General features: G+C 38.8%; 2 protein-coding genes across 4 annotated transcripts in view; both read right to left on the bottom strand.

Annotated features, from left to right (window-relative positions):
- snx24 (sorting nexin 24) overlaps positions 1–2,053 on the bottom strand; it is a 5,015-nt gene extending 2,962 nt beyond the window's left edge. The window contains exons 1-3 of the mRNA XM_077497259.1: positions 1,729–2,053; positions 880–963; positions 240–344 (exon numbers count right to left, since the gene is read on the bottom strand). Coding sequence (XP_077353385.1) covers positions 240–344; positions 880–963; positions 1,729–1,797 — 258 coding nt within the window. The 5' untranslated portion in view covers positions 1,798–2,053. The remainder of the gene's footprint in view (positions 1–239; positions 345–879; positions 964–1,728) is intronic.
- Positions 2,054–2,598: 545 nt separating this feature from the next.
- loxa (lysyl oxidase a) lies at positions 2,599–9,079 on the bottom strand. Of its 3 annotated transcripts, none has more exons than XM_077497234.1 (7): positions 8,317–9,079; positions 7,208–7,316; positions 6,704–6,835; positions 4,283–4,439; positions 3,366–3,461; positions 3,163–3,278; positions 2,599–3,084 (listed from the first exon to the last, which is right to left on the bottom strand). In XM_077497234.1, exons 1-7 carry the CDS (start codon positions 8,915–8,917, stop codon positions 3,078–3,080), a joined length of 1,218 nt encoding a protein of 405 aa, XP_077353360.1. In that variant the 5' UTR covers positions 8,918–9,079; the 3' UTR covers positions 2,599–3,077. The 3 variants fall into 3 exon arrangements, with proteins under 3 accessions (XP_077353360.1, XP_077353361.1, XP_077353362.1); XM_077497235.1 differs by having other exon boundaries at positions 8,331–8,476; XM_077497236.1 differs by lacking the exons at positions 6,704–6,835; positions 7,208–7,316; positions 8,317–9,079 and adding an exon at positions 6,073–6,309.
- Positions 9,080–14,556: the final 5,477 nt, after the last annotated feature.

Below are 14,556 nucleotides of genomic sequence, written 5' to 3'. Positions count from 1 at the left end.
TTTTTCATTTCATTACCGCCGCCTTTTCAATATTAAATGAGTGACAATAAGCTAGTTCAGCATGTCCAAAAATACAATAATACTCTTTGTTTAATGATTAAACTTTAACTAGAAGTGACAATAAACAAGCACTGTTCACTACACGCGAGCATATCAGTTCATTATGGTCTAATGTTGAGACCGCTGGTACTGTTGCAAACACAAAATGGCAGACAAGCAGGTGTAGTGCTGACAAGTACCTGCAGGTAGAGCTCCAGCCCTTGTCTCCTCTGCTCCAGCACTTTGGGAACCCAGTTCCTCACATGCTTGGACGGCATCTCAGGCGGTTTTATGCTCTTCTTCAGCTGAAAACATGAAAGAAAAAAAAATTAATAGAGAAAGAAAATGAGCAATGACCTCCCTTTTTCTACTTTCTCTGTTTGTTTATTCATTCTATCTGTAAATAGCCCTATAAATAAACTGTCATCTTTATCATATTATCCCTTCTTGCCAATCATCATATTATTCCGTCTTGTCAATTATTTTTGGACTCAAACAAGGCCAGATGGCCAAGGTGATGCAAACAGACAAGCTTACGTGAGCAACAAATGTTCTGTTAAGGGGCTCTGTTCAGAATGAAAAATGGGAAGAGGAAGTACTTATGGCTGAGAGTGCAAACAAACTGATGAACAGATTTTTTTTTTTTTGTGGCTGAGATTTCCTATTTGCCAACACGCCATCCAATTTCTATAACACTCAATAAGGTCACATGCAAGCCGATACAACCATCACCAAGAGAAAATGAGCAAAGATGGATTACTCAACTCAACTCAACTTTATTTATAGTCTGCTTGATGACGTCATCCCACTTAAGAAGTGTGTGATGCTTAGTCAGCTCACCATTTTATGCAAGGAGTGGAATTCACTGTAACGTTTCTCGACAGCATGTTGCCTTCCGCTTGTCAACACGTCAATTCGAAACACCTGAAAGAGAGGAACGACCATAAAAAAAAAAGGAGGGATGTTTGCATCCTGATCCACTTCCAGTCAAACGAGACTGACAGCTGATGTGTCAGTGATTATCAGGAGGAAACATGCGGTGATGACGGTTAAACTTCCTCTTATCAGCCCCACTCTTCCCTGCTGATATTAGCTGCTTGTGAAAAGGGAACATTTTAAATAATTATTTACCAACATGTATTGAATCAAGACACTTATTTTACAATGGAAATAAATAATACAGATAGTGTCTCAATGATGAATGACTTGGTGAAAACTGGGGTTCGGGTCGACCAATTTTAGGTAGCAATATGAATGCCTGAATTTTAAAAAATTAATAAACAAAGAAAAAACACTGTCAAAAATGGTTTAAAATAAATGTAAATGACGACCAATTATAATTGAAAACAGCTGTAATACATATGAATATATCGAAAGCTCCACAGAAGGAGGAATGTTACTCATTTTGGAGTTAATTACCATGAACTTAACGAATGTTACAGTGCGTTCTGGGAAACGTAGTTTAGCCAAAAAGCAACCCTTGACACCTGAACGTTTGTACCAACTAACTGGACTGTCCTAACTTTCAGTTTGGAATGTCACACGGTCGGGAATGTTGTTGTATATTAACAGAGCACAGAGCACTGACAGTGTGTGGTCTTAAAATCCAAAAGGATCAAGAAAAAAACCCGGATACATTTCCCTGCACAGACAACACATAACCACAACACAAAACAGACATAAACTCACCGTGTAGCCCCTCTCGATGTGATTGTTTTCTGAACGAAAAGACGGAATGGACACGCTGATAGGATGCATAACGACAACTATAGTGTACAACTTAAGTCCTGAGTAACAACATTTAATGGCAAACACACCAGCGTGAGCTGACACTCTTGCACGTACACACGTAAACAGACACACGCACGCACGGTTTGCGTCCAATTTAGCAGCTAGCTAAATGGCCGCGCATTAAAATAAGAACGATAGTTCGCTAGTTCGTACTTGCGTGCTAGCACGCTCGTCTCGAGGGTTCGTATACGGGGGGTGGGAGTGGGGGCGCATTCGTGACAACCATACAACATATCCCACAATGCATCGCGTGCTGAACGCTTCTCGGTGGACATCCGGGTACTTGGGTCATACGCTCGACATCCTTGGCTTGAATACAAACTGAAGTTATTATTATTATTATCATCATCATCATGGATTAATATCTCTGTTCAAGGACTTGATGACGCGATTGATCTACAAGGACACTAGTACATATCGAAACTCAATTGTTTACTATTCCCCCCCACCTCCACAAGGTAGTTTCGTTAGCGCCCTCTGGTGGCGATTGGACGGGGTAAATCATGTGTATGTACGGTACTTGTATGTGACCTTTTAATCAACAACATTAGATAGATTAGATAGATTAGATAGATAGATAGATAGATAGATAGATAGATAGATAGATAGATAGATAGATAGATAGATAGATAGATAGATAGATAGATAGATGGATGGATGGATGGATGGATGGACGGACAGATAGACAGACAGATTGCGCGCTTGCACACACGCATACGGACACACACACTGCAAGACCGAGTGACTTCAAATTGATCTTGCAAATGATACAGTATCACAAATTTTTATTCAAATAATATTAATAGTGAACACATTTTGCTATTGAAAAAAAACCCCCAAAACAACTGGTACACTTTCATTGTGATTTAAAAATTAGGCATGTTATTGTGTTATTTGTAATAGTCATTTTAAAGATTTTAATGGTTCTTATTACAATATTTCACAAGTAAGTAGAGAACAATCAATACTAAAAAAATAAAAAAAAATAAAAAAAATAAGAGCTTTTCAGAAAGAAATGAGAAACCAGAAAGAAAGGAAGGAAAATCAACATCCAAATCTTAAGAAAACAATTATTGAAGGGACATGGCATGCAATGAAAATCATTTCTAGTTCTGTCTAAACTATATAAACTATGAGTATTCCGACATTTTGAACTGTGTTAAACAATGACTCCTTGTGTTGTAAATATGTTCAGTCATCCTCAATGTCAGCCACACAGTTGAGATGCTGTGAACGATTCTCCTCCATTAATACCTGGAAAGTAACATTGAATCATGATGGAAAATAATACTTAAAAGATCATGTGTAAAGGTATGGCAAATCGGTTCTTACGTTGCCATGTGACAACCAGACAAATAGGCGTAATTGCCCGTGTAGCGGACGTCACAGCGCACGATGTTGTTGGTGTAATCTTCCTCTGGAACCTGATAGAAAGGATTCACGCTTACCTGCGGACAAAAAAGTGACGAAGATAACGGTGAAGACGAGGATGCAGTAAGTACATATTTGGTGACGTTTCCTTGCGGCAGGCACACCTTGAGGACGTAATTCCCTGGTTTCACGTCAGTGATGTCAATCCACTGGCAGTCGATGTCTGCGTTGTAAGTGTCGTAACATCCTGGACTCAAACCCTACAAAATAAACAGCACCAGTATGAATCTACATAAACAATCATTTTTAATATAGTTATGAGTTTGAGAGCAACTCTAAAGAAACTGTTATGGTGAAAGTAGAGAAGCCACAATAACAAAAAAACTAACAATATCATTTATTAACTTAGGCTACCCTATTTTACCTGTGGAAATAAAGGCAGAGAATTAGTTCATTTTGATGGTTTTGACATGGTTTTTCACTTGTATCACACTTTTTACCTATTAAAACACCTTCAGACCCATAGATGATTGCAGTGGGCAATATATAATTATAAACCAATAAACACATAATTTGGATGATGTCAACAGTTCTGGTTCATGATTGGATCCTAGCTAACCAATCACAATCACAAGTTGATTTGCATGATGTTTATATTAAAAATGTTCCATATAAGCTTGGTAAGTTTTTTTTTTTTTTTTTTTTAATTGCATTACAGAAAATAAAGAACTTTCTCACAATATTCCAATTTTCTGAGACAGTCCTGTATATTTCCTTGGTGACCCCTGACTTCAATTAACCAATTATTTAATAATAATAATAATAATAATATAATAATAATATGTGAAATATTTTTTCTTATTTTTTATTTAAAATGTATTAGTAAATTTAAAAAAAATAGAGACACGTTTATTTTAATAATAGTTGCATATTTCAAATAAATTAACAAACCAACTATTTAATTAGATAAATAAATAAACAAAATCAAATTATGTCAACAAATATTACAGGACTCTTGATCATGCAAATGCTCAGTGCAGGCCATACGTTGCCCACCCTTCCATGAGCTAATTAGCAGCACCTGAGTGTGTGAGGTACAAGCGTAGCGCCTGTAGTAGCCGTAGTCGCAGGACGTGTCCTCCAGGCAGAAGCTGACTTTGTGGCCCTCGGCGACCGACCGATGCGTGGCGGAGTCCAGCAGCTCGTAGCGACTGAACTCGTCCATGCTGTGAAAGTGCCTGTGGGTCCACACCGCCATGTTATTGTTCCCAGTAAATACATTCTTTCACACCTCCACTGTTTAATGCAGTGATTGTCAATCTTTTTACTCCCTATGCCACCTAAAAAAAAATACTTACCAGTAGCTCTCCTTTTAACACAGTAATGACCAATATAAATACAAAGTAGTGTTGGCGTGAGTGATCATCAAAAACAAAAAGTGTACTTAAATAATGATGCAATTAACATTGCATATTAGATAAAAAAAATTAAAAAAATACTCATGTAAAAATAAAAGCTCAATCAGGATGTATTTTTATCTACAATAATTAATTTAAATTTAATTGCACAGGTAGACATGATGTTGTTGTGACCATAATTTGAATGTGGTTAGCATAAAGTACATTTGAAATATTCAATGCAGCAATCAGATGACTTTGTAACCTGAAAAAAATTCAACACAGCATACACCAGCCATATTTTGGAGCTTGTCACATGCTCACAATTTAGAAGGATTTGTACAGACAGTTTTTTTTTTTTTCTGCTCCACACATAACTTTGGAATGAGGTCATTTTTTATGCGGAAATCAAGAAGCCAGTTACTTTTCCATTAAGGAAAAAGGGCTCATTAGCTGTTAGTTTTACAACGTCTGTGTCTGCGCTGTAAATGAACACAACTGACGGTTCATGTGAAGTTTGCTCACATAAGAAGGTAACAATTTGAGCATTTCGCCCTAGATTTCTCTAGCAACAACTACGGCATACGATTGTGATATTGTGATATTATATTACTCTAATTTGCAAATATTGATCATATTTCAGTGTTAATTTACCTCATTTTACCAAAACATGAATGGGCCTTTTTTTTTTTTTTTTTAAATGCGAACGAATGATGACAATGACCATAATTGGAACATATTGTTGGAAAGTGGTACACGTCAATGTCACTGCTCAGCAAAAATATTTTAGTGACAAAGAATAGACCGTACACCGCAAGGTCATCTGTTTAGTCTTAAAGCGAGGAGACTCACCTCCAAGGCACATACATAGTAATTGCCCTCTGCTCATTCTATGCAGTGAGTACATGATCATTTTCTAAGATTTACTGCGCCGTGGTGAGCTCAGGGGAGCACCGTGAAAAGTGGTTGTTAGCTCGTCTGCTTCGTAATTCTGTGGTTCTGAGTTTGAATCTCGGCTCTTGTCTTTCTGTGTGGAGTTTGCATGTTCTCTGTATGTTTGTCTGGTTTATTTTTCCTCTTTTCATTTAAAAAAAAATTGCATGTTTTGTTAATTGAAGACTAATTGTCCATAGGTGCAGATGTGAGTGTGAATTGTCTGTCTACAATATATGTACCTATGACTGGTTGGCAACCACTCAAGTTCTCAAGGGTGTACTCCAGGGGCGGTTCTCGGATCTTTAAAATTAGAACATGTGCATGATACAACAGCCAGCTTAGCTTCATTCCGATTCAAACACAGGCGCTGTCTCTGACCACCTGAAACATTTCCTATTTTGAAAAAAAATGTCAACTAACACCTACCTAACAACATAAACAGTAAGTTGCAATTAAAAGCGGCAAAAATTAGGAATGGTAATAGTGTGTTAGTGTTGAGTGGTAGAACCACATATCCTGGTTTAAGCCAAATACTTACACTATGACTGTATCACTGAAAGACCACTGCCTTTTACCTCAAACCATTTTTGAGGCAAGGGGGTGCTGTATTTTTGTTTTTAAAATACTATACAGTATTTCAACAAGTAGGCCTACTGAGTGACTATACACTTGTGTCACTTGTTTTAAATAAATAATAATAAAATACCATAACATTTAGGGGTACTGGGACCCAAAGCCAGCTGTCTGTCTGTTTATCTGTCTATCTAGCTAGCTAGCTAGCTATCTTAACTCGCAATTTTAGCTAGCTAAGCTCACTGATTCCCAATGTGCGGTATGAGGACTCCCTCTAGTGGTATGTAAAATAATCACTGCTGAAGTTCATCTCAGTTTGAACACTCAGCAGTCAGCCCTATTGTATTGTAACATCAAGATGACGATACTTGGAGAACCAAGTATTTGTTTAGGTGGTACTTGGTGTAAAAAGTTTGAGAACATTGAAAGTAACATTTTCAAGTGACCCCACACTTTTGAACAAAAGTGTAAAATAAAGACAGGGCTAAACAGTAACTATGTGACGTCATTCTGCCCCTAACCACAACTAGACCCAAAGAACCAGATATTGTACTCCATATTGTGGTGATGAGCCACTATAATTTGTGTGTACCCACTGGTGACAGCTGTGCCATTCCCAGGCGTAGCGCGGCCTGCTGGGCCGGAAGTCTGCCGTGCCCTGATTCTTGACCCTCTGGGGGAAACGCAGCAGCATTCGGGTGTCATAGTCTCGGGCCGAGTAGGCCGAGCTGCAGAGAAGAGAGAATATGTTTGTTTTTTTGTTTTGTTTTTTCCAACAATGGTGTCCTGACCTGAGGTGTAGCCTCTGAGGGAAAACAGCCCGAGCTTAAATGGCGGGTGGAAAATAGCAAGCAAGGCACGTGGTTGTCGGGTTTCACTGATGTGTTTACCATTCTCGCTTCTTTTCCTCAGACAAACTATGATTACATTTACTCCAGTCCGCCCCTGCAGGCCCGTCACTGGAAGGATTTGGCTCATTTTACCTCCTCGTTTCGCCACAAGCACTTTCAAGTCATGGCCCTGACTCTGAATCACACCAACTGCCATGTTGTTTTGTTTTATTTCAAAGCCACACATGGCTGACAATGTTAACAGCCTACCTTGACAAGCAGTTCTCCTCAGCTGCACATCTGAGGTTGTACATGGGGGTGCTCTGCACATAAGCAGCAGTCTGAATGTAGTATGGGTCAAGCACCAGGTCTGGAAGACCTGCAATAAAGATATTGTGATTTCATTGAAGTACATTTTGGGAGATACAGGGCATGATGTCATTTTAACAAACACAACATCGAAGAGCTGCCTTTACAATGATTATATGACAATACAATGTTATAATATGTACATCATTGTGGGTGTAGTGAGAGCTTTTTTTGTGTGTAATTTAACCCATTATTAATATGACAGCTTGATTTATCATTGTGAAATGCGAGTTCACAGTACCAGCATGCATGACATTACCGCCACCTACTGGACACAGGTGTCGAGCCTTGGCAGAGGTCTGCCTTCTACTACTGACTTGTCTTATCTTTGGCATGACAGATGTTTGTGATTCAGCAATTCTAGATTTTTTTATTGTAAAAACTATTAGATTATTATTATTTTTTTTATGGAATTTGTGTTTAAAATATGTATTGTTCATATTTATTACATTTTTTATTATATTCATAGCCAGAATTATTATTTTTTGTTACATTATTCTTATTTGTTAGGTTTAATTTAGTAACATTATTTTTCTCATTCATTACTAAGAATTTTTTTTTTAAATACATTACATTAATACATGATATTCACATTTATTATGGTCTATTACTTAGTTTATTGCATTTTATTTAAATAAATAATCTCATCACCTTAATATTTAATAAGCGTTAATACAATTATTATTTAAGGTTTTGCTTACATTATATTTTTGATTTGATACATTTCACAATGATTATTGCATATCTAATTGTCTTTATTTTATTGTAATGTTCTGAAATTATTATTTTTAATGAAATTTAAGATTGTTTTATAACTATATATTTTTTGTAATATTAGTAGGCCTATGTATTATTTAATGTGTTATTTATAATTTTACTTTAAATTGATTTAGGGTTAGGGTTGATGACGTCATTGAATTGTGCTGTGTACCTAATAAAGTGTCCGCTGCGTGAACCCGGATTGATAGACTGTCTCGATGGTGTCCACAGAACCGAGCCCTCCCTCTTACCGTACTGATGGTACCTTGTGCCATATCCGGGTCTGGATGATCTGGACCTGGGCCTGTCGTACACGTCGTAGTGATTGTAATAGGGGTTGTCGTGGTCCATATCGTAGTACTTTGAGGGGTCGTAGGGGTCGTCGGCGACCATCATGTCCTCCCTCCTGGGCTGAGGCGGGCTGACGGTTACTTTGGCCTCGGTGCCGTTGCTGCGCTCGCTCGCCTGGTCCTGGACCCGGCGGTGCTCCCTGCCTCTCACCAGCCGCTGGAGCGCGGGTGGGAGCGCCTCGGACCCCGGCCGGTGAGCCGGGGGCTGCTGCGGGGTTTCCGGCGCCCGCTGCTGGGCGTCGCTGATGATGGTGATCGGTCTCTGCTGCACTTGCTCCTGCGGCGCGCCCCGACGTCTGGCCGGCTGGTACTCGGCGCCGTGGCTTAAAATGCTGAAAATGTTGCCATTGTGAGACCACTGCAGTGTCTGCCTGGGAGCGGCTCTGGGGTTATTCCTTTGGTGGGGCGCCGGGTGCCTCTGGCAACGCGCATCTCGAAGGGTCAAGACAAATAAATAGACGCAGACGAATGCGTAAAGCGGCGTGCCAATGCGTAATCCCATGTTGGACTCACTTGCAGTTGCAACCCTGGCACTTGTCTTGGTTTTTCAATTTACAAATCCACCATGTCAGTTGGAAGGATGACGCGGAGAGCACACAGGAGGCAAGTAAAAGTGTGAAAGTCACATCTCTCCACTCCTGTAGTCTGCACATGCACTTAGAGATGAGGAGGAGGAGGCGGAGTTGTGAGTTGGCATTATGGGGTGGTTACACAAGTCTGATACTTGTCATATAACTGAATATGTGACGTCTGTCTGGCCCTGCTGTCCCAAGCGTCTTTAAAACTAGTCATTTCTTTGTCATTTTTGCACCACAAAATGGTCAAACTAATTTAACAGTGAGCACTTCTGATACATTTTGGTTCGCAGCACAAAGTAAATATTTACGTCACAAATGAAAATGGTGGTTTTATGCTGCATTGGAGGAGGGTTTGAAGTCGGATTTATCCCACTTTCAGTTCCCAGTTCCGCCCTCAAAGCGTTTGAGGCAAATGTAAACAACAAAGATGGCTGATTCCAATACGTTCTTTGTTGTTCAACTTGTTCGAGTTAACGCAGCCATTCCAAATCACGTTGTGTCACATGAACATATGTCTTGTATTTACATTTGCCTCGAACGCTTTGAGGTTGGAACTGACACAATCCGAGTGGGTTAAATCCGATTTACCACTTTCCCGAATGCACCATTTTCCCTCGGTGAAACGCCACACATTGCTCATTGAAAAACATTGCACTTTAGATCGTTGTAATTTGATTTGTGAGGATTTTTTTTTCTTGAAAATGTGATAATATGTTTGACTACTATAAAAAAATAGGCCTGGTTTGTATGCTAGTCAAAAGTAATGCAATACGCCATGGAAATGAAGCATTGCGGAATTAGCAGAAATGTTCGGAATTGTCAGTTGCTACTTTAATTGAGTTATTTGACTCAGCCCACTTAACACAACGTGATTTGGATTGACTGCATTAACCAGAACAACCAACAATTTTTGGGAATCAACCATCTTTGTTGTTTACATTTGCCTCGAAAGCTTCGAGGTCAAAACTGAGACAATCCAAGTTAGATAATTCTGACTTCCCACCTTCTTCGAATGTAGCATTACAGTAGATGAGAGCAGGCTGAAAAATGCAGCAATGTGGCGGCCATGTTGGTAAGGTAACGAGTCTCAAAAGGCAATAGAAATGATGGATGTTAGCGCTTAACTCAAAGCATGTCGTATCTATCTATTCAAATCTATGGCTGTTTTTTTAAAAAAAATTTTTTTTATTTTATTCAGGCGCTAGTTGCGTACATGTCTCTCGAACATGCTAATTTTGATACAATACACAATTGGTATTGTTTTTTTTTTTTTTGTTTTTTTAAATAAAGCACTTAGGGTGTACAAAAAAACAATGGTGCACAAAAAAATGTACCAAACAATATTTTTGTAGTTTATTTGGTGTTTTTATGGCTCTTTAATTTTACATTGATGATAAACTGCACTAGTTACACTGAAAAAATAAACACCTCTGCATTACTGCGTTCTGCTGGCAGAGTGGCCACGTTAAACTTTACAACTGCTTTGCTAAAATCCGATAAAATCACAGCCTCTGCTGTTAACGCCAGAGCTACAGTATAATGCTCAGTTTGGGAAACATTAAAGCCTTTAATTTTCCTTTGTATAGGAAAAAATAATCTATACAAGCCACCGCAGGGTGACTTTGGCTCAGCTCTCGTGATTTTGGTTTCATGCAGCCCCTCACAAATCAACAGCGATCGGATTCACCGCAAACTACAGCTGCAGTCGTGACATTTTGACCCCACGTGCATCCTTCCTGTCCTCAAATGTGCCGGTGACTTGTGTGGTCACCAGATCGACTCCATGCCTGCCAACGCTCACTAGTTTTTTAACTTAATTGCTCATCAGACGTTAGAGCAGGATGTGGAGCTCAGCCTGCTTTGCTACGTGATCCCAACACTGTGAAAAAATGTCTCGGGAGCGTTCCTGCTGTTGCATGCGTTCACAGGAAATTTTGTTTTTCGGGCACGTGGTCGCTACGTGGATGCAAAGGCTTTGATCCGGTGCCATTTGGTCGTTATCACTGGGGAGAGTCCCATTTGTGCCACAAGTGAGCCATGAAGACAGATTGAAGAGTCGAGACCGTGATGACACCTGCAAGCTATTAACACTTTTTTCGCTCGCTGCTCTCCTATTGGCTGCCAAGCTTGCGTCAAGTGTGGTGTCCCCGTGCAATCTTAGAAAAGAGATTCCTGGAGCACTGAGAGAGAGATATTCTTTCTGCCAAATTTTCAAACTTCTGTGGTGTTTCTTTTTTTTACTTTTGCCTTTGAGGACGACTGGAGAAAAGTTTCACATGCAGTAACCAGTTGCTTGCTGATTTTACCAGCTAACAATTGATAAATTATAATGGAATAGAATTGGAATAATGAGACTAAAGGAAGGACACATATGCTGATATATCGGGCTTTTTTTTTTTTAAAACTCACCGGCTTGAGAGTGTCTGTGAAATTACCAACACCTGGTCTAACCCACCTCCGCACACACAGAGTATACTTCAGACTTGTGCCAGTCACAGAATTAGAGGCATTAGCGTTGTATAAAAACTAATTATAAACAAGTTCTTGTTTACAATGCTAATGTTAGCTTAATATTGCTAGTGCTGCCATTTTGTTGACGCCGTCACGCTTCTCTGTGACTGGTTATAAATATAGAATTTTTTGCCAAACATGTATAAATAGCGTTAATAAACAGTCAGGACGGCTCCTAAGAAAAAGGAAATTTATAAAAAAGATCAAAAGAAATTTGTAGCAAATTAATGTTTTAAATGACAATGTGACATCTCAATTTGTGAATTTTTTTTTACAGAAAAATCGGCATACCAAAATACACCTATGAATTACAAATTAAATAGATATAATAATAATAATAATACAAAAACACTTGATTTTGGGAAACAAAATTCCCATGTTATTAGGGAAGACTTCCAATGGAGGAGCTTTAGTCCTCTTACTGAGTAATAATCGTTAACATTTTTTTTATTTTTTTTAAACTGTTTTATAATAGTCTGTTTTCACTTATTTATACATTCCATTAGATCTGTTTTAATCACACACTGATTAAAGAAATAGAGATATAACTTAGTTCTTGGGCTGGAACAATTAATTCCATTCATCCATTCATGGACGTTTCAGGTTACAAACGGGCTCATTGAACCGTTACCAATTAAGTTCAGAACTTGAGGTCCCACGAGATATTCAGAGAATTTCAGTGAATTCCCTGTCAAGGGTTAACGGTAGCTAGGAGCGAGCGGTAAATTACTCAGAGGCAGTCTTATACTTCTCAGATAACAGACGGGACAGACATCATCATCATTTACCATCACGTGAGGCTGCTGGTCCATCTTGTGCAAGCTGTGGGCCTGAATGGAAGCCAAATGGAGTCACAGAAGCCTTCCTCCCTGCAGAACCTCTTGGACTGCGCACACAGAAGATAAATATAAGTTTATGCTTCATAATTATACACGTCTTTGTAGATTGAGAGGAGAGCTGGAGAAATAGTCAGTGGGAAAAAAAAAAAAGTTCTTCTAAAGTGAGCATTTGAATGACTTTCACTGCCGTGCTGCTTTGTTGTGTTTCTCTATTAGCAAGCACTTTATTGTGTTTCAATTCTTTTCAAAAAGTGAAAAACATGGCACAGTGATGCATAAGGAGCTGAAAATCCAGCTGCAGTGGGTCACTGATGTTTTTGATTTTTTTTTTGCTTATAATGCACTGAACTTTCACTTCTCCTCTCACTCCCTTACACATCTGTAAGGAATTAGCCAAGTTCTTTTGTTGCTGGAATCCACTTCAGGTCCACATTTTTGGCCGTTCGATTGAGCTGCAGGAATTTGAATCAATTCTTGACTCTGATGAATTAGACCTGGCAGAACACGGGGAGTGTTATTTTTAAAAGTAAAAATATCCTGTGGTGTTCCACAGGGGCGTTGCGTTGGGCCACTTTCCTTCTGATGCTTTATGAATGATCTATCAAATGTTTGGTAAAGATCTTGCTAGAAAGCGCGTTCATATTGAAAGAACATTGCTATTTTAGGGAAATATTCTTACTTCCAAATTCTGTTCCGGTCATATCAACTTCAACTTTTCGAAGAAAAAAAAGGAACAAAGCAAAAGGAAAAAGAAGGGCATTAGATGTGATCAAATTCAGACAGGAGAAGGGTCTCCATTTTCTCATGATGCTAAAATCAACATCAATTTAAAATGCCCTCATTTGGTCAACATCTGGCAGACATTTTGTTTGAGTCCAGTGTGCAGACAGAGGAATTTTATTGAGTGTACCTTTTGAAGAGCATTTAAAGCAAGACTGTGCACACTCGCAGCAAATATGGACTTTTGGATTTCCCTTTTATAAATATGCGAATTTGTTAATGACAAATCACAATCACATATGTGGGAATGCTGAAGCATTCCCACATATGTGATTGTGATTTATATTCTCCACTTTTTAAAAATAAATAAATAAATAAATAATTTAATAAATAAAATTTTATCTCTCAAATCTTAGCATTCACCTGTTAGCATTCAGCTTTCAGCATTCCCGCACAATTTCTCCAGAAATTGCACTTTGTCCAGTTATGCATGGTTTTCTTATTGAAACCTCATTGTTGTTTTCGCCGTGCTGGAAGAAAGTGTAATTGCATATCCACTACAGTAGGTGGCAGTGGGACTATCGTTTACTTTGTGTGTGTGTGTGTTTTTTTTTAATTCAAGGCAAATGAATGCACTTCAAATCCTTTCCGTCACAGACTAAAAAAACGGTATTTGTGTTAAAAGGTCTATATTTCTTATATATTTTCTTCAGGGTGTGTAACTCATCTCATCTTTATATAGCGCTTAGGTTTTCACATGGATACAATATTATGCAGAGCTGTATTTCATAAACAAATGTTTTCTTCTTCCTAGGGATCCGTAACAAAAAATAATTGAGACGCACTGCCCAAAAGTCATACATTTACAAACGTAAACATTAAGAAAAAGGATGACGATTTGGATTGTATGAGGCAACTGGATTATAAACCACACAGCCATGGCAGAACATGCAAAACATCACATTAAGGTCACCCAAACCTTTAAACTACATAAATTTTTCATTTTCTTTAAATGGCTTTCCCATCTATTTTTCTTTAGCAACAACTAAGACTATTGAAATACATTTAGTCCAAGCTCAAATCTCTCTAACAGACATAGATAATTCAAATATTTCCTCTTGTTTCATAAATACTGGGTTCCCATTACCCCGGGAGCACTGTGTCGGGGGCCTGCAGACGCTCGCACACACACCCCCACGCACTTACACACGTACACAGTCTGGTGGACTACGTGGCACTCGTTTCAAACCACTGGGGGAGGAGGAGTGAAAGCGCAACCCGGCACACTTTACATATACAGTACTTGGACTCATACTGTCATGCAGATTTATAGATTTACAAAAGAAAATTCCACAGTCTCTGTTCCTCTCACTAGTTGGAGGAATGTGGTGGGAGATCTCATTTGTCCAACGTCTGCGAAGTGATAAAGTTGTGCGCTTACAAAGCTGTAATTTATGATGGACTGATAAGTTCAGAGAGCTGTAGAATGTCCT

Source organism: Festucalex cinctus, chromosome 15, assembly GCF_051991245.1.
Source record: "Festucalex cinctus isolate MCC-2025b chromosome 15, RoL_Fcin_1.0, whole genome shotgun sequence".
NCBI lineage: Eukaryota > Metazoa > Chordata > Actinopteri > Syngnathiformes > Syngnathidae > Festucalex > Festucalex cinctus.
This window is presented reverse-complemented; position numbering and strand designations above follow the sequence as displayed.

Coding starts and splice junctions, on each gene's coding strand:
- loxa (XM_077497234.1), bottom strand. CDS start 8,917: ATGGGATTACGCATTGGCACGCCGCTTTACGCATTCGTCTGCGTCTAT. Junction 6,836..7,207: donor GAGGAGAACTGCTTGTCAAG/GTAGGCTGTTAA, acceptor TCTTCTCTGCAG/CTCGGCCTACTCGGCCCGAG. Junction 3,279..3,365: donor CAGGGAATTACGTCCTCAAG/GTGTGCCTGCCG, acceptor TTTTGTCCGCAG/GTAAGCGTGAATCCTTTCTA.